Here is a 20,160-nt window from a genome sequence, read left to right on the forward strand (position 1 = left end):
ACATACCTTGACTTTTCTGTCAACAGTGGTAGATTTTCATTAATTAAGCCATGGCTGAGCAAAAGAATGGATTCTGCAGTCATTTCTGTGTTCATTATCAATCCAGACACAATGCGGCGTAAAGTTTCATGTACCTTTCGAGACATCTTTAAGCTTGTGGTATTCTCTAAAATCTACAAGTAAGCATTTAAAAAATCACCCTAGAACTGACATCCTTGTATAAGGTGAGTCTCAGTTATCCAAAACTTTCAAATCTTAAATAATCAAAAATCCAAAATTGTCCACTTGAGTGGCTGAGACACCTTTGCTTTTCTGATGGTTCAGTGTTCAGGAACTTTGTTTCATTCACAAAATTATTTAAAATATTAGGTATAAAATTACCTCCAGACAATCTGTACTAGGTGTATATGCAACATAAATGAATTTCATGTTTAGACGTTGGTTCAATCTCCAAGATATCTCATTATGTATATGCAAATTTTCCAAAATAAAAAAAAATTAATCCAAACTCCAAAACACTTCTAGTCCCAAGCATTTCAGATAAGGTAGACTCAACCTGAATGCCATTGCTTTTTGCACAATATGCTGCTGCTATTAGAAATGGTTTCCCCCATCCCTTTTATTCTTGGTTGCTCTAATGCGTGCTGAAAAGATACAATGTTATGCTTCCCTTCGTCCCTCAAACATGTCTGAGTCTGTATTAGGAGGACCCCATAAATGTGCCACAGCCCTCCACATGCTGTGCAATTGCTTTCAATCTGGCACATTATTGCCATAGTCAGCTTCAATTGGGCTCATTCGAAGGGAAGATGTTAAAATCGGGGAACTAAGGGAGCAGGTGCAACTCAGATAATTAAAAATGTTTTATTTGCAAAATATCTATCCTGATGGTCCTTTCATTTCCTGACTACTTTTTCAGCAAACAAATTTTGTGGGGCAGGCTTAAAGTTATAAATGGCGGGGGGGGGGGGGAACATCAGCTAATTTTATTAGCCACAGGCTGAATATACACAAGGAGTGGTGAGAACTGCTTGGCTCTGGAGAGAGACATTTTAGGAGTAGGACATACCAGTTAATCAAGATCAGGATGGGGAAAGAAGCAACATGATGCCTCAATCCTTTTCCAAAAACCTCCTAGCCCCAGAAAATTGGTCAAAAACATACTGTGGAAGTGTTATTGGACTTGATTTCCTTTAACTTCAAGATGGCATTTTCATTCAATTGACTTTCTACTTACAATATGTTAGTGTGGTATAGCTTGGGGTGTGTGTCAAAAACTGGCACCACCCCTGATCTAGATCCTATAGCCGTGCTACCCAAAGTGGTGAGCCCTGGACAGATGCCAGTCTACAGTTAGTTTCCAGGAAAAAAAGACGGTATTATAGCCAATGGGCACAAATATAGCACTGTTCCCTGGAATATTGGTGGGGGGAATGTTGGTCCCCCACATCAGACAGCTTAAGAATCATTGTCCTAGAGTATAAAATCAATATAGGAGCAAAACAGAATGGCAACACAGCTCCTTTGCAATATCTTCCCCCTCATCCAAAAACTGGGGAGATGCTGCCATAGGAAAGAACATTGTATGTGTTTGTGCGTGTTGTGTGCCTTCAAGTCATTTCTCACTTATGGCAACCCTAAGGTGAACCTATAATGATGTTTTCTTGGAAATATTTGTTTACAGGGGGTTTGCCAGTGCCTTCCCTAAGGCTGAAAACATGTGACTTGCCCAACATCATCCAGTAGGTTTCATGACTAAGCAAAAATCGAACCCTGGCCTCCAGAATTGTGAATAGTACCAAGTACCATTAGCAACATACAATGCTATTGTACATTTCTTAATTGCTATAGAGGTATAGCAGAGGTGGCTTCTATGCTGCTGAGGAAATGTCCAAAGATCCCTTGGAAAGTACTTTATGCTCATCAGAAGAAACAAATTCCCTTATGTATAACACTCTATGTAATCCCTCTAAGAATTAATTATATCATCTTACCTCTTTTAATGGAAGAATAAGTTTAGTTACTTGGTCTTTCCCCACATACTTGGCAAGGATCTCATAAGAATCATAACTCTTGCTTCTGCGGGCCTCCATGACTTTGGATACTATACCCTTCACTTCCTTCTCTTCAGCAACTTCCCCAAACAGTTCATGGTTGAAAATCTTTCCAGAAGATATTGGAGGTACATTTTAGATATAATTTCCAGGGAGGCGATCATTTTACATTGCAGAAGCAAAATATAAAGACTCTTCTGGCACCTTAACTATGAACAAATTTATCACAGTACATTCTTTCTATGGACAGATGTGACTTTTGTTTTAGACATAACAGCCCAAATTCCAACATTTTAATCTAAATCTCTTCTCAATGAAGCAATGAAAGTTCCCATAAATGTGCAGTTAATCAAAAGAGAAGGAAAACTGCTTGTGAATAAGCCTGTGCAGTGACCTTTTGGAAGAGAGAGCCACCAAACAATCCAAAAGCAAAGCCCCTGTGTAAGCGGTACATCACAACCTGAGATTGGGGAATCCTGAGACTTTGGAAGATGAAGAATGGAGAAAGCTTCTGCTGGCTCCTGCCTTCAGCTCCTTCACATGCCTCTAGTATTCCATCATCAATCACCCACCCTCTCCCCACGCAGGTGTTAAAGAAGTAGAAATCCATTTGTATCCGGCAATTCATCCCCTGCAGCAATTTCTCTGAAGGAGGACTTACTTCAGTCAGCAGTTCCACACAAGAATCCAAGTCACCAGCTTTAAGTTGATTGCTGGTAAGGCTCTTGAGCAAGAGGTGGACAGTGAAAGTCAACACATGGACCTACAGGTGCAGAGAAAAATAGCAAGTTGTTTTTATGTTGTTAAGCACAAGAGTAATTGCTGAAAGGATGCCACAGACACATGAATGAAAAGGTTTATCAGATTGTTGTCTTGTTTTCAGTCATTTTGATTGCTATTGTTGTGTGCTTTCAAGCTGTTTCTGATTTTCTAGGCCTGAGAGTGTGAGACTTGACCAAGGGCACCCAGTGGATTTCCACAGCTGAACAGGAAACTGAACACTGATCTCCAGAGTTTTAGTCCTATACTCAAATCACCATGCTAGCTCATAGTTTTTGTACCATTACTTATTAAATCAATATCCTGCATAATGCAACCCTTTCTATTCTGAGGTCAGGCACAGCCATTAAGCTAATTCTGCTGCCAACAACTCATACATTGCACAGCCAGTGAATGCAGCCTGCTACTGGGTGAAAAAAATTACAGAGTAAGACATTAACCCAACTGTGGCATTAGAAAGGTGAACAAGGTACTCCAAACTACACACAGGAAATGCCATTAGAAAAATACAAATCAGATTGGCAAGATGGGACAAATAAGCAATGTAAATCAATTTGAACCCTTAGAGTGCATTAAACTTGCTCATGTCTTGGCTAGTGAGGAAACAAAGGCTCTGGATCACTAAGATACAAGCTACAATTTCTTATTTATTCGTTTGAAATGCTGACATCCTGCTTTATATCCCAAAGAGGTTCTCAAGGTTGCTTCTAAAAGACTTGCATTACATAATCACATTAAGCTTATTAGCAGGAAGAGAAGTAAACATGGTATCCAGATGGTGCCAGACGGGCAGCATTCTCTATTCTTATCTTTTCTTAGTGTTATCCTTTGGCAAGCAACTACTATGTAGAGGCAAAGGAAGAGCCAAGGAGCTGAACTCTCACTCACTCCATAAACAATTCCTTCTTTTATCTAATCAAAAGCAGGAAGAAGGAAGAAAACTAGGAACTAACCTGGTAACCATGAACAAGGGTTGACTTCATCTCTTTTAAGACATATTGCAGGTATCGGGCCCCCAGAACCTCCATTATTTTCATCAAGGTGTTGCGTGCAATGTCCCGGATTTCCTGAGCTCTGTTCCTCAGAAGAGAACAGACTTTCAGAAGAATGCTGCAAGCAAAGAGAGAGAAAAATGTAACTAAAAGAAATGAAACTGAGGAAAACTGAGCAGAAACTTAGATCGTAAATACTGCTTATCAAAACCACTCCAGCAATGGTTCTACACTATTTTTAAAAACTACTTATCTCCAAAAGATTTATACTAGCCAGGACTGTACCTTGGCAAGTTTTCTTCCATGACATCTTGTGGAAGAGATTGCATTAGTCTGACCATTGCAAAGGCTAGTGGCACCCGAGCCACCTCTTCATCATTCACAACTTTTGATTTCACAAGTTTGTGTTCTTCATCTCTTTTGACCTGCAACACATGGAGACAAATGTCAATCACTTCTCAGCTCTTCTGAACATCACTCCAACATCTAGGCCCAGATGTGAATGCAACACAAGAACTAGTGCCTTGCAGAGACCTGGGTTCAAGCCTCTACCCGGCCATAAAAATTACTGATTTAGCCTAAACTTTAGCCTTACAAAAGATGCTCCAAGCATAAAATGAGAGTAAGGAATTGCCATTTAAACTACCCTGATCTCCTTGTAGGAAAGGAACAGCAACAGTGTAATAAATAAATATGTATTAGATAGGTGATATTAGAACATCTGAGACAAAACATGAGCATAGATTAATCTGAACATTTTTATCAACTGTTTCAATTTATGCAGGAGCATGAGGAAATGGAATAAACATCTCCATAATGAAGTTCAATCAACAAAAAATATTGCATATTTTCATATACATATGAGTACACCCACCTACAATATGTCTATAAATACATTTTTAAAATATTACTGAAGGAATTAATGTAAACTCATTTTATATATAGTAGACATAAACATGCTTGATACCAAAGACCATGAATGAAAATAATTCTTCCCATGAAAAAAGCAGAGAGCTTGACCCAGATGAAAATAAATCTCACATCAGAGTCCCAACCTAGAATCTCCCATGCCCATACTTGCCATTTATATTTTAACTAATTGTGTGAATGGCATATCATGTAAGTTGGTCCCCAAGTGTATTTTCATATCTTAAGAAAAAAAAGTCAGAATTATTATAAATGTACCTTTGCAATGAGACATCTGTGCAATTTAGGCAAGATATTGTTAGTTACAGTTTCCTGAATATGTATGATCAGACATTCCAATTCATCTTTATTCTTGGGTAGAAAGGAAACTACTTTTGTAGCTTTCTGGGATTCTTCCGCTTCTTCATAAGTAAGCTGCTCTGGGTCTTTCTGTTCATTGGCAACAGAGTCCTTCTGTTCACTGGCAGCCTCAGAAAGATCCTTCCTAGACTCTGGACCTTCTTCTCCATCACTAAGTTCTATTTCCATGGCTTCATTCTCTGCTTCAGGCTCAACATCCATGATTTCTGCATTGGCATGACAAAATGTGAAAAAACTCTATTGGTGTATGCTGGGGATGGGACAACTAGGGCTAACCAGATGCTGTTGAAAGACAACTCCTGTTCTTTCTTTCCACTGAGTATGTGGCTGGGGCAGCTGGAGTTGCATTTCAACAGTAGCTGGAGGGCTACGATTGCCCGTATGTGGCATATTCCAATCAAGAGCCTTTAAACAAATAAGACAGATCAAGTAAAACCTGAAATGAAATCCTGCAATGTGGAGTTTTGTTGAAGATTCTAAACAGTCATGCCTTCTTACAGGATACTCCAAACCATCCCAACCGCAGGTTAGCATTCTGATTCGGAATTTGTGACTTTATATGGCCCAAAAGATATTCATGATCATGTTCAGAATCACAAAGATGCTGGAGGCAAATCTGAAGATCGTGTGCCTGTTAGTGATCTCATGGTCTAGCCTTAATACCTTACAGGCTATGACATTAAATAGATAATAATTCAGGAATTCATTTTAAGAATCAAAGAAAAACACACACATAAACAATGGTCTAAATGTGAAGTCAAAAGCTTTCATGGCCGGCATCCATAGTATTTTATGTTGGTTTTTCGGGCTATGTGGCCATGTTCTAGAAGAGTTTCTTCCTGACTTTTCACCACATGGCCACATAGTCGGAAAAAACCACAAAAAACAATGGCCTAAACCCTATTGTTAGTACTAGATTAGCCCTACTGAATTAATTTAATTTACCTATGTGTCGACTCACCATTCAACAATTGATTCAATGGATCTACTTTATTTAGGACTAACCAACAGGATTCCAGCTAATCAGACCTTGTATTGCATGTAAGCTGTACCTATTTCTATTATTTTTCTATAATTATGACACACAAACAAACCACACTGGGTTAGTCATGTAGTAGGAAAAAGGGAGTTTGTAACAGCCTAAGGACTACCAATATTTACAATGAAATGAAGTCATGCAGAGATTTTATTATATTAAGCTGTTACTGTTGTTGTTGTTGTGTGCCTTCAAGTTGTTTCTGACTTATGGCAATCCTAAGGCGAACCTATCATGGGGTTTTCTTGGCACAATTTGTTCAGAGGAGGTTGCCATTGCCTTCCCTAAGGCTGAGAGCATGTGACTTGCCCAAGGTCACCCAGTGGGTTTCATGGCTAAGCTGGGAATCGAACCCTGGTCCCCAGAATTGTTGTCCAACATTTGAACCACTATGCCATACTGGCTCTCATTAAACTATATACAAGTATAATTAATAAACAAATAGATGGAAGTCCACTCTTTTAGATGTGAGAAGTAGATGTTTACCTTCCTTTTGGATCACATCAAGCAGCTTTTCAAGAGTTTCATGGTCAAAATGGAAAGCTTCCAGCACAGTAACTAGCACACTGTCAAAGAGATTAGGCAATGAAAAAAATCAGGATTAAAAGGTTTTATTAAAGGAAAGAAACAAACAAAAAATCATACTTGATCTTGGCTACAGCTGACAATTACTGCAGTTACATGCTTTAAGTTAAATAAGTATGTAGGTTGTAAATACATGCTGCATTAGCAAGGATGGGCTTAGCCACTGCTACCATGGTAAAATTCATCTTGCATTAACTTACTTCACTCTGCAATGCAAGAAGCACATTTGAAGCCCTTACACACCAGTATATGAGGCTACTTTTTGGTACAACCATGACTGTTTGTACAAATCAGTACAACACATACGGTTCAAGCACTGTGCAAACGTGTATATATATATATATATATATATATTGAAAATATTCAATTAGACGTGACATGAGAATTCCCAAAGCAGCACAGGTACAATTCAAGGCCAAATATGTCATGACTAATGGGTTGGGTTCAAAGAAGAAAACAATTAGCTTTGCATACCTGAGGAGGTAAGAAATACTGTGTGAATAGTGCCTGACAGTTCCATACTTATAAGTTCTTATTTAGTACTCTTATAAGTACTAAAGGACCTGTACTAACTAAAACAGGAGTGATTGGCAAGAATTAAAAGGGTCTTGTTCTTCGCTCTTAACCTGTGGCACTTCCTTAACCCTGGAGTCTTCTGCTGAACCCCCTGTTCTGTTGCTAGTAAAATACTAGCATGTATTACCAAATATATTATTTTTTTAGGAATATTAAGATTTCTCTGTGGAACAGAGATCCATTTGGGTCTGTATGTAAAGCAATTTTCAAAATTTCTATTCAATTTTATCATTTCTCCTGTTTAAGTTGTAGGGCTATGTTGGCTCAGTTGCATGTTAAATTATGCTGTATTGGCTTATGTCATTTCATGATATAAAATTATGTTTTACTGACACTATGCTTATTTGTAATTATATTGTCTGAATTATTGTACTATTTGCTTTCATCTGAATGTTATTGACCACTTAGATCACAATTTTTGCAGAGAAGGAACATATAAATAAATGCATGACAATAAGTTTGGCCTTGAGCTTACTGAACAGCAGCTCCCTAGGCAAGCCCTTGAAATACTGCCAGAACTGTGATATAACCAGGGAATTGGCAATTCAAACAATACAAGCTGAGAATCCCTCTAAATTCACTTAAACTGAAAGTAGCTCTTTGGGTCCAAGATTAAAATCACACTGAATATAAAACTGTCCCCTAATGCAGGAATGGGAATCCTGTAGCCCTCCAGATGTAGATGGACTTGAAATACAGGCAACCCAATACACAGAACAGCCAATACAAGGCATGCTGGGAGATGCAGCTGAACATCAGAAGGACTAAAGGATTCCCATCCCAACTTAATGCAACACAGTGAGCAATTCTGTACAAGTGAGAGTGTTACAATCTTAAAGAGACAAACTGCAATCATATGCACATTCTCCAGGCATTCACTATGTTCAATGGCATTTACTGAGATGTAAGAGTGCACAAGTCCACAGAATGAATCTTATAAGTGTTATTTACTGTACCTGACACCCAATTTTTGGTTGATCTGTCCAGTCTGCAAGACGTGTATGAAATGCTTTAAATGATAGAGGTATGCTGACCAGGAAAGATGTCTGCAAACGGCTCCTACCATTTCAACCGAAGCAGTTATCATGTTTTCATGCTAGAGAACAAAAAGCAAGCCTCAAGTTAACAAGCAATACAGAAACTTTGCCTAAGCTAACAAAACATGTAGAATTTAATGTAGAACGAGTTTTCTCCAATATCTTAAATTCCATGCAATATCTCAAACTCCACAGTAAAAAAAAATGCAACAAAACTGGAGCTGAAGCTCTTACAACACCTGAGATGCTGGGGAAAAAAACTGTTTCATGCTTAGAGTATCATAAGTGAGCCGCACACTTAGTAATAATCAGAAAACTAGTTTTATTTGATTAAAAACTTTTTATTTAATTCATCTTTAAAATACTGAAGTTATGCAATGAGTTAAGAAAGTCAATGTGGGATAGTGATGAGAACACTGGGCTAAAACTATGAAGCTCAAGGTCTCAATTTCGACTCTCATGAAGCTCCCTAGGAGACTTGGACCAATCACTGTCTCTCACCCAAGCTTATCTCACAGAGTTGATGTGAAGATAGAGTGGGGAGGGCAAACAGATATGCCTCCTTAAAAGGGGAACATAATATAATAAATTAAATATAAAATATGATATAACAAATATAAAATTTAACATGAATAAATTATTAAAGAAATGTTTTGCATAGTTCACTCCCCTGAAATAGTTATGCACCAGCTCCAGCTTTTTTGAAAGCTAAAGTAGCCTTTCAAACATGGTGCCTTCCAGATGTTTTGGCCTATAACTCCCAACAGCCATTGCCAGCATAATAAATGGTGATTAATGATGGGAGTCCAAAACATCTGGAAGGCATAAGTTGAAAAAAAAGACGAAGGATCAAAATAAAATGTTACACATTATTATAATGTTTAGGGCATTGATTAACTAAAGAAAGAAGTTGACAGTATGAGCTTTCATAGACTTAAGTCAACTTCCTCAGATGCATTTGGAATCAGAAAGCAGATTTATGTCTACAAAAGCCCATGCTGCCAACTTCTTTCTTTAGTCTCAAAGGTGCTACAAGACCTCTCTATATACTGATTCTACAGATTAACCTGGCTATATCTTTGAATGCCAGGACATTAAGAGTTATGGAAAGTGCTTTCATATATATTATACAGTAACTATAGAGGCAAAGTACATTCCTGTTTTCAAATTCTTCTCTACTTAGAAAAGGGAAAACAGGCTTGTCACATAAAGGTCATACAACCTGATGGTAGAAATGTGTCACTGAGGGCAATGAAATGTAAGTTGTTTCCACCACCAAAGAGTTGAAAAGCTCACCTTAAGCATTTTCTCATCAAAAATGGTTGTAGTTGCATAAGGCATAATGTAATTTTGAAGAGATTTGGAAGACAGGGTAATTTTGCCTTCAACTAGCTGCTTGGCCAGTTTCTTCAAGGCTCGTGCCCTTCTGTGGATCTAAAAGACATACAAAATATAAATCTGCTGGCGAAACGTCAGGAATAAACTCTTATAGACCATGACTACATAACCTGAAAAACCCATAAAAAACAAAAGATAAAGCTATTTTCACTGCTTGCCTGTTCACAGTAATTTCCACCAACATACAGAATCTGGAGTGTCATAATCTGCTTAATGGGCTGAAGAAAACATCACTTCTGATGAAGTTTACTGTACACTGTCTAAACCATTTATAATAAAATATCTAAGTGGTGCAGTGTGATCAAATTTCAATAGACTAGAATGATAGAGCAGCATGTAAATGTCTATAAAATCCATAAAAAGAAGTCTGAGCAAACGAATGTGTTTTTAGAAGACATCTAAAACCCCCAACAGTTCCTCTCTCTTGCTTAGCAACTCTTTCTCCTTTTGAATATCTTCAGGATAATTTGTTCTACAAATCACAGTTTGACTCTCATCTTCAAAGTGATCTTTTGAGTAAGAAGAGGCAATGCAGTCAGACTAAATATGAGCAATTCTGAGTTGTTGCTTTTTAAGGAGACACCAATAGTAACCCTTTGCTACAACATTTTAAACAGCATTAAAGCCTTTACAGACATTTATAAAGACATTTTATCTATACGTTATAAAGACGTTTACAGAAGTATCTACAGCTATTTTCATAATGATCAGCATAACCATCTTCAAATTTTTATTAATTAAAAAAGGTAGCACTAGCAGACTTTTACACTGTCAAAAAATGCTATTTGTAAGATATATATTACTACCTTTCCCACTATTGGATAACTAAAAAGGCAATTCAGGAAGAAACACAGGGAAAGTACTATTTTTACCTGAATATGTTTCATATTTTCAAAGAAGTCCATTTCTGGATCATGGCAGTCAGTCAGCTGCACCAAGTCCTGAAATTCTGGATGTTTTGGAAAAGCTCGAATCAAGTAGGAGAGTAAAGTAGTATAATCCTGCTGAATGCTCTGAAAGCAGCACATGACAAAAACAGATGAAATACAATAATTTATGGCTGAGGCTGATATCTACACATATTAAAATTCCAAGGTGCATCACATATGGTTTTTTGCACAAAAACAAACCTCAATCCACCTTTCACCTCCAGGAATCTCAACTAAAAATCCATCTCCCTTTCCATGTTTAATTCCATGTTAACATGACCCTCTCTCAGATACCATGGACTGCAAAAAAAGAAATGAATGGTCCTATAGGAAATCAAGCCTAAATTCTCCCTAGAGGTGAAGAGGACTAAACTGAGGCTGTCATAATTTGGACATATAATGTGACAGTGTGCCTCATTAGAGAAGATGATATTGCTGTGTTCTTCTGTCAACTCATATCCTGAGCCTGTTTGAAAATGTTGTTGATTCAGTATTTTTTGTGGAACTGAAAGAAAAATAATAGAAAAAGATAATGCTTGTGAAAGTGGAAGGCGGTAAGGAAAGAGGGAGGCCATACTACAAGTGGATTGATTCAATCCTGAGTTTTGCAAGACCTGAGCAAGGCAGTGGATGACCAAGGTTCTTGAAGGTCATCACGTCACAATCAATTTGCTGGGAAACAATAATAAATGCCCCTCTCAATAATAAGTGTAGACAAAGTGCATCTGGCTGCCAAGGTTGTTTTTTCAATAAATTCTATATTCAGGATAATGCACACAAGGGCATTAAAATGTTTTAATATATAGTATTCAATACAATTTCAAATATTTGGTGTGCTACTACGTTCAGAATATCTTTAGATTGAAGTAAAAAGTAGGAAGGAAATGTGGGAGTCACAGCAGAAACAAATGTAGAAGTATTTTATTTATGCCTTTTGTCATAATTTGTCCCCTGGACACTTGCTTGCAGAAACAGAAACAAAAAAGTTACATCTGAATAATACTAAGGCTGATAAACATAAACACTTTTTCCCTGACCAACAGGAAGGCTGTCCCACAGACCCCTCTCACACTGAATTATGTACATGTGCACACACAGGCATCCATGCACACACCCAAAGGAACAAATAAGCACTTCACAACTGCACAAGCTCTATATTGTCCAGCACTGAAGTGTGTGAAAACATAAGTGATCCTGTTTCCCAAGTAACCACCATGTAGAGTTGAGACTTTTACCTCTGTCTTACTTTTCAGCCCTTTTCTCAAAGCTTCCAGAAGAGTGTGCTGGATTATTTCTTTGTATTCTTCTTCTGTGTGATCCATTTCAGCAAGGAGGCTAATAATAGCATTGAGGCAGAGGACAGCACAGTCGCTCAATGACATTTCCCCTAACTGAGGAAAGAAAAGAATTGTGGCATGTGGGATTACAGGAGATAAATCCCAAACAAGTGGATAAAATACTCATAAATGTACTTTATTTACTGCCCCCAACAACAACAACTCAAGGGAACTGTAAGAGGAGTAATAACCCATGAAACTATTGTTAGCAGCAACCCATGGCTAAAGGGATTCATCTGTAACTTGACAACATTTCCTAGAAAACTTTTACAAGTATCTTTCTTCCTATCAAGTAAAAAGGTTTTACTTTATAGCTGGCAATGGCAAGTTTATATTTAAAGCTTGTTCAGGTAACAGGACTTTTCTTTCCTTGTTTCTCATAACTACAGTCATCTACCCAGCCCCCCAAAATCTTTCTCAAGTGTCAGAAGACCCTCAGGGAAGGCTTCAAACCTTGCATGGACTGAAAATAGAAAATTTGTGAAAACTGAGTGAAATTAAGCTGCCTTCACTATACTTGGATATTCTATCTTCTCACATTATGTTCTAGCCTTTCCTGAGACCCCCTTAGGGAAAGGCTTTTAAGTCCAATGAGAGGCTATATTATAGTGATGGGGTGGAAAAGCTCTGTTTCACAAGGATATCCACAATCTCATATGGTTTCCTTCAGGATTTATCATACAGCAATTGCCTCCAACTTCATACTATCAGTAATACAAATCTTCTCCCTGGCTCTTGCTCAACCTCATATAAGAAACAGGTCAATGTACTCTGTTCAAGGGCAAGGTTACATGTACATAAATTCTCATGCAGTTACCACTTACATACAGTATCCAAAAGCAACTAAAGTGTTCATCTTACAGCTCTCTTGCCCAAAATGCACAACTTTGCTATGCTAAAAGTATAGTTTAAATATTTCACTAAATATGGTAATTTCAAAGTAGAAGTTAGTGGTGCAAAGGAGCAGGAGAAAAAAAAATACAAAAATATATTGATTTCTTAGTTCTCAAAATGATAAAAATGAGATGTAATCCACCATATCTCCTGTTGCTAGTCACAAGATACTTTGTTATGGCTGCAACAAGATAATATGGCAACCTTCTGGAACTAGAAAAAGAAATACAACTCCAAAAGTACCACCATAAGGAAAGGGCAGATATTTTCCATGCGGGTATGACTCACCTGTATGGTGTAGAAACAGTTATGCATAACTGGAATGAGGTAGCTGACATCCACTGTTTTCATTGTCTTGATGTGAGAAGTGATGTCTTGGAACGCTGACAAGCGGACATCAAAATTGATGTCATCAAGATGCCGTGAGTCAAAAGCATTCAACTATAAAAGACAAAAGGTTGAATGAACATATAAATCAAAATGATGTAACAAAAGTTAAATAGAACCACAGAAAAATTACATACCTTAACTGTATCTGTAATGTATTTTAGGTTACTCTCCAAATGTGATAGACTCTATAAAAAAATTGAAAAAGTCATTTACACACACATTTGAAAAACACAAATTGAGCACTTCTTCATATATTAAGTTTTTCTAGGCCAATTTCACATGTAATTAGGAAAAAGCAGGTACAGCAATATACATTGGGAAGTTGTACACAAAGGGACAACTGTGTATTCACCACACATTAAGACATGGATATAAACACTGCATGCCCTCTGTATGGCATGGAACTGATATCTGTGATGAAAATAAAGTGACCTATTAAGTGACCATACATTACTTTTTTATTCTCAATCCTTTATATTAATTTAAATAACAAAAATATACAAACAGGTTTAAATAATCTTCTCCCACTAAATAAAACCACATATAGAACTTTGGAATATTTCTGAAACATGCTTTAACAACTTTATCCTCAGTCACATTTTCCCCAAGTAAATAAATTTAAATTTATCAAACCTTTCTTCATAAGACAATTGATCCAAAAACATATTAATGGTACAGTTTTTGTACTTCTGCAGTTCTACCCTGTGCTTTTTAAAGATGTGGCAACAAAAACAGCTCACATCCAATGTGCCCCATTTTGCACTTAAGCAAAATTCCTTCAGCCATTTTGTTAGCTACTCAGCAGTGTCCTGCTGCCTGAGGGACAAGATGCAGGCAGAGCAGCTTTCTCTGTGGTGGGGATTATACACCATTTGTTCTAATCTGCCACCCAGGGAGAGACTCCTATCCTGTCTTAATGGAGAACAAGCCCAATATATAGTCACAAATTCTGCAAAGTCCCTTTGAACTCTTTCCTGTCTGCTAAAGAATGTATAGTTGCCATTCCTGGTTATCCTAAAGGGATTTAATGAGGCTATGCCTCTCCCAGCTACTGTCAACCAAGACAAAGGAACAAGGGAGCAGGGAAAGAAAATGAAGGAAGTAAACAATGTGTTCTTGAAAACAAAACAACCGTAACAGCTTAAAATGGGTGTTCACATCAGGAACTAAACAGGAACGTTCTACCCAAGTTGAGCCATTATGAAATGAAGGCTGAGCAATCACTAATAAAATAAAGCCTTCCTTTGCGCATTTCCAATACCTCAAAAACAATGCACAGTGTCTGACGAGACAATTTGTTCTGAACTACAGAAAACAGTTTTGCCAGAGGTTTGAGGAAGCTTGTGGGGTTCAAGCAATGCTTCAGTAGATTTTGCACTGTTTCCAGGATGTCAATCTCTGTATCCTGAAAGAAAGAGACACAGTGTGAAGAACTACAAATATCTAGAAAAGTATAGGCTTAATGTGAGAAGGAACTCCATCCAATGTTCTATGAATCTCAAAGGAAATAAGATTTAATTAAAAGGACATTTGCCCAAAAAAGTGCACCAGTCAAAATTTACTAAAACAAATATGTAACAAAAATACCTGTGTCTAGACTGCATTGGCATTTTTTAATATTAATCCACAATTAAAGAAAATATCAGCGTAAGATGTAGATTTGAACAATGAAAATTTAACAATATAATAAAATTGACAAATGTGTCAGTTTTATTATATTGTTAGATTTTTGCAACAAAACACTAATCTTTATTCTCAAAACATTAATTCTCATTCACCTCTAGGAGGAACGGCATTATTACTCCTCCACTTCTTGTAACTATGGGGATAAATTTTAGTTGAAATGCTAGATCAGCTGCTTAGAAAATAATATTCACACCGCTTTTACTTCTAAGCATTCAAAGAGCTTCACATATATTATCTCAGTTGTCTTTACAAAAATACTTCAAAAGATCTCAGTATCATTATTCACATATTATTGGCAACAGTGGGAGTTTGATGCTAAAGGACAGTGACATATGTAGGACCCTCTACTAAGTGCATAGAAAAGTTGAGAACTGAATCATGGACAATTCCAAAGCACTGTTTTTCAATACTGTACTATAATTATCTCTTTGGAAAAAAATCAAATATACATAAGAACATATTTAATAACACAAGCCCAAATGATTTATGGCAATTCCTAAGAATATGCAGTAGTATTACAAAAGTACATTAGAAAAACAATCGAACTAGAAATTGGATTGTTGTTTCTACAGGCATAAATCAAAACCCACCTGCATAATGTTACTCTGATGAAGGAAAGGAAGGAGAAGGCCAATCAGGATAGAACTCTGGCTCTTATCCTTTATAAACTTGCTGATTCTACACGAAACAGAAGCAAGACATTTTGAGGATACATGAGCTATCATAGTGCAATAATTCAACTACCAAAATTGGAAGCCAGTGCTCCAAGAGAATTTTTTTAAATGTCTGCATTGTAAACTTTTGCTGAATCTCTGCTTCTAAGTGGCATACAGTTGCACAAGAACTGCAACACAAGATTAACTGCTAAAACAGCAGGATTACAACTTGTTCCTGACCACAATAGGTCATTTCATACATGTGTTTTCAGAATTTCTTAGACTGCTTGGAAGCCATTCAAACCAAGTAACTCTCCTAAGAAAGGGATCCTAGGCCTAGAAAACAGTCACAAAGAAGAACCATTTAATCACTTTTGGTATAGTAGCGAATGACAACAATATTATCATTCTTTCTTTGGGCCAATTAAGGCAATAATAGTGAAGCTTAACTTGCTAAGCTCATATGTGCTTCTACTCATATTGAAAAAAAATAACATTTCAACAGAAAGAAAAGCTTTTGGGATCACAAGAAATAAAGCAAAGCAAAGCTTAGGAGGGGGTTGGGAGAAAATTATTCCAATCATTGAATTCTGGAGCCACACATACTTTCATGCATATTATGGATGGGTAAAAGTCTGAGAACTTTCAAGCAGAAGAATTGATATCACTAATTGTATGAATGAAAACTTCAGGTTCCCCAGGATCTCCTGTTAAAATGGATGATATAACAGGTGATGACCTGAGACCCCAAAGAACTGCTGCCAAACAGAGTAGCTAACAGATGGATGCAGGAAGAAGGCTGCCTTTAATTATGTGGATCTAAGAAATTAAACAGATTTCTTAGATCCACATCATAAAGGCAGCCTTCTATGGCTAGAATAATTTCCAGTGGGCCTCCAAAAATAGCCCATACTTTTCCTCTCTCAAAACTGCACCTTCCTAAAAGCATACTGTAGTTGGTTCAAATACTGCATTTAAGAGACTCTATAAACCCGTACTCTTGTGAATGTTAAGGAGACACTTACTTTGAGAGAATACTGAGTTCTTTACTGACTTGTGCTCTATACTTTTTCTTTTTCATCTTGTCCACAGTGAACATAGTTTTGCTGAGATACTGAAGAATTGCAGGGACATGGGGTAGAATGAGCTTTACACCCATGCTGGGAACGTCTGAAAAGAAATAAGCTTTAATGTGCTCTCCAAATGAAAAATAATGTGAAAAACCAGTTTACAATTCTAAGCGGAAAAAGGAATATTATCTATTATTTAGGAAAAGCCCGGGAGTTATTTATCTATATTTATGCCCTGCACTTCTGCATGTAGCACTTGAAGCACCTAACAGTAAGAACAACAACATAAATGCAGTTTTTTTAAGTAAAATATATATTTTAAAAGCAACAATACTAAAAAGAAGAATGTAAATAAAACTGATGAAAGATACCAACAGAAGCCACATTAAAAAAGCCACCTATCAGGAAAACAGACCATATCAAGTGCATTTACCTGACCCTGAAGGCTCAGGACAGTCTGGGGATTCTGTTGGTCTACCGTCCACCCTGTTGCCTAACAGACTCCCTGGCCGAGCTGACACAGCTGGTCTGAGCTGGTATTGGAGTCTCCCAGGCTTTTGGTCCTGGGGGACCTCAACATCCCCTTTGAGTCCGGCTTATGGATCTGACAGGTGCAGCTTGGGAGTTCATGACTTCCATGACAGCCATGGGCCTGTCCCAATTGGTCTCAGAGCCAACACATTGTGCAGGTAATACACTTGATGTGGTCTTTAGTACAGATCAGGGATGTCCGTGGGCAGAGATGATTTGCACCACTGCTCTGTCATGGACCGACCATTTCTTGGTCAAAGTGGGACTGAAGGCTACTACTCACATCACCTTCCTATTAGAATGGTCCGCCCTCGAAGGCTAATGGAACCAGTTAAGTTCCAGGAAGCCCTAGAGGGTTTTATGGTTGGGAACGACGGTAATCCTGTCGAAGCCTTGGTTGATACCTGGAATGACAACCTTACCAAGGCCATAGACACTATCGCTCCCAAGTGTCCTTTCCAGCCCACTTCAAATAAGAAACGATGGTACACTCAAGATCTTCGTAAAATGAAACGGACTAGAGTGCTGAGGCAGAAACATCAACTTTTATCTGATAAGACACACCATAGAGACTTCTTGAAGTCCTATGGAGTGGCAATGGATACAGCAAATAACTCTTTCTATGTTGTACGCATTGCATCTGCAAGGTCTCTTCCAGCAGAGCTGTTCAGGGTGATTAAAGAGCTAACTACACTGCCTCCCACCCTGAACCCACTTTTGGAACCAACTAAAGCCTGCTGTGATGCATTTAATGACTTTTTTACAGATAAAATCTTTCAGATAAGAGCTGATCTGGACGCGGGCATTAAAACAGAGACAGTAAGAGAGGTGCCCAGTGACTCCATGGACTATGTTAAACTGGCTCACTTTGAGTTTAACAGACAAGCTTCTTGGAAGTGTAAGGAGGATAACATGCCCCCTCAATCCCTGCCCATCATGGTTGACCGCCCAGGGAGTTGATGCAGTGAAGACACTACTACGATCTATAATTAATGCATCCTTTAGGGAGGTTAAATTTCCAGACCAACTAAAACAAGCGGTGGTCAAACCACTTTTGAAAAAAACCCTCCCTAGATCCCCTGGTAAGAAATAATTACAGAGTGGTCTCCCTTTTACCATTCTTGGGCAAGGTGATCAAGAGGGCAGTTGCTTTCCAACTCCAAGTTGTCTTGGAGGAAGCCGATTACCTGGACCCATTTCACACTGGTTTCAGGGCAGGATACAGAGTTGAGACTGCCTTGGTCGCCTTAGTCGATGATCTCTGTCTGGGCATTGACAGGGGAAGTGTGGCCCTGTTGGTGCTCTTGGACATCTCAGCGGCCTTCAATACCATAGACCATGGTATCCTTCTGGAATGCCTGAGGGAGTTAGGTATTGGAGGCACTGCACTCTGGAAGCTCCATTCCTATCTCTCAAGCAGATTCCAGATGGGGATGCTGGGGGACAGCTGCTCTTCTAAAAGAAAGCTGACATCTGGCATACCTCAGGGAGCCATCCTGTCCCCCATGCTATTTAACATTTATATGAAGCCATTGGGCGAGATCATCCAGAGACATGGGATGCGGTGTTATCAGTATGCTTATGACACTCAAATTTATTTCTCTATGTCTCCGACTGCTGCAGTGACTAAGGATGGCATCTCTCCTCTGGATGCCTGCCTTGAGTCGGTAATGGACTGGATGAGGGAAAACTCAAGCTGAATCCAGAGAAAACGGAGGTACTTGTGATAGGTATTTCAAGTACAGGGATGGAGATTTGTCAACCAATCCTGGATGGGGTCACACTTCCCCTAAAGGGGTAGGCAACCTTTTTGAGCCGGGGGCCGGGTTGCTGTCCCTCAGACAACTGGGGGGCCGAAGCCAAAAATTAAATAATTTTAAAAAATTTAAAAAATTAAATACATAAATAAACCAGGACAAATGTAGAACAAAATTTTCAAATGGAGGACATTTGCTGATTTTCTACAATTTTTAAATATAAATACCTGTTTCTGAGGCTTCTATAGACAATTGCCCCCCAAAGGCCCCGGCGGCAATCGGCGGCAGGACTGGGCTGGGGCCGGTCCCAAGGCCTCGCCGGGCTGCATCCGGCCCGCAGGCCGCAGGTTGCCTACCCCTGCCCTAAAGGATGAAGTTCGCAGTTTGGGAGTACTCCTGGACTCGTCGCTACAATTGTCATCTCAAGAGGATGTGACGGCCAGGAGTGCTTGGTACCAACTTTGGTTGATACGTCAACTGTGCCCCTACCTGGACCAAAAGGAACTGGAAGCAGTGATACATGCACTGATAATCTCTCATCTTGATTTCTGTAACTTGCTCTACATGGGGCTACCCTTGTACCAAGTTTGGAAGCTTCAACTGGTTCAAAATGCGGCAGCCAGACTGGTCACCGGTTCATCCAGGTTTGACCATATAACACCTGTCCTAAAATCTATTCACTGGCTGCCAATTAGCTTCCAGGCTCAATACAAGGTGTTGGTTATTACCTCTAAAGCCCTACATGGCTTGGGCCCAAGTTACTAGTGGGAACGCCTCTCCCTACACAATCCTCCCGGCACTGTCAGAATAATTGGGAAGAATGTGTTAGAATATCAATCAACTAGGCTCATATCAACTTCCCAGAGAGCCTTCACAGCAGCTGCTCCAAAATTATGTAACGGTCTTCTGGAAGAGATCTGTCTTATTACCTCCTTGGAGGCGTTTAAGAGGGCACTTAAGATGGATCTCTTCTGGCGAGCTTACCCATCTGACCTTATATAAGAGACACCTTCACACCATTCTATGAATCTACTGCATTACCATTTGACGATGAGTTAGCTTTTAAGATTAATTGTATGTTTATTGATGTATTTATATATATATATTATTACTGATGTATGTGTTTTACCACGATTCATCTGGGAAAGGCGGGAACATATAAATA

General features: G+C 38.5%; 1 protein-coding gene across 3 annotated transcripts in view; it reads right to left on the reverse strand.

The window, feature by feature from the left end:
• Positions 1-20,160, reverse strand: part of UTP20 (UTP20 small subunit processome component) — an 83,663-nt gene that overhangs the window by 18,773 nt on the left and 44,730 nt on the right. For all 3 annotated transcript variants that reach the window (XM_042470518.1, XM_042470519.1, XM_042470520.1), the window contains 16 exons: positions 16,663-16,807; positions 15,572-15,659; positions 14,557-14,700; positions 13,430-13,480; positions 13,194-13,346; positions 11,910-12,065; positions 10,618-10,758; positions 9,644-9,781; positions 8,267-8,406; positions 6,636-6,715; positions 5,012-5,319; positions 4,112-4,251; positions 3,788-3,944; positions 2,716-2,817; positions 1,995-2,162; positions 7-173 (listed from right to left, as the gene is read on the reverse strand). In XM_042470518.1, coding sequence (XP_042326452.1) covers positions 7-173; positions 1,995-2,162; positions 2,716-2,817; positions 3,788-3,944; positions 4,112-4,251; positions 5,012-5,319; positions 6,636-6,715; positions 8,267-8,406; positions 9,644-9,781; positions 10,618-10,758; positions 11,910-12,065; positions 13,194-13,346; positions 13,430-13,480; positions 14,557-14,700; positions 15,572-15,659; positions 16,663-16,807 — 2,278 coding nt within the window. The remainder of the gene's footprint in view (positions 1-6; positions 174-1,994; positions 2,163-2,715; positions 2,818-3,787; positions 3,945-4,111; positions 4,252-5,011; positions 5,320-6,635; positions 6,716-8,266; positions 8,407-9,643; positions 9,782-10,617; positions 10,759-11,909; positions 12,066-13,193; positions 13,347-13,429; positions 13,481-14,556; positions 14,701-15,571; positions 15,660-16,662; positions 16,808-20,160) is intronic.

Source organism: Sceloporus undulatus, chromosome 5 (genome assembly GCF_019175285.1).
Source record: "Sceloporus undulatus isolate JIND9_A2432 ecotype Alabama chromosome 5, SceUnd_v1.1, whole genome shotgun sequence".
Classification (NCBI taxonomy): Eukaryota; Metazoa; Chordata; class Lepidosauria; order Squamata; family Phrynosomatidae; genus Sceloporus; species Sceloporus undulatus.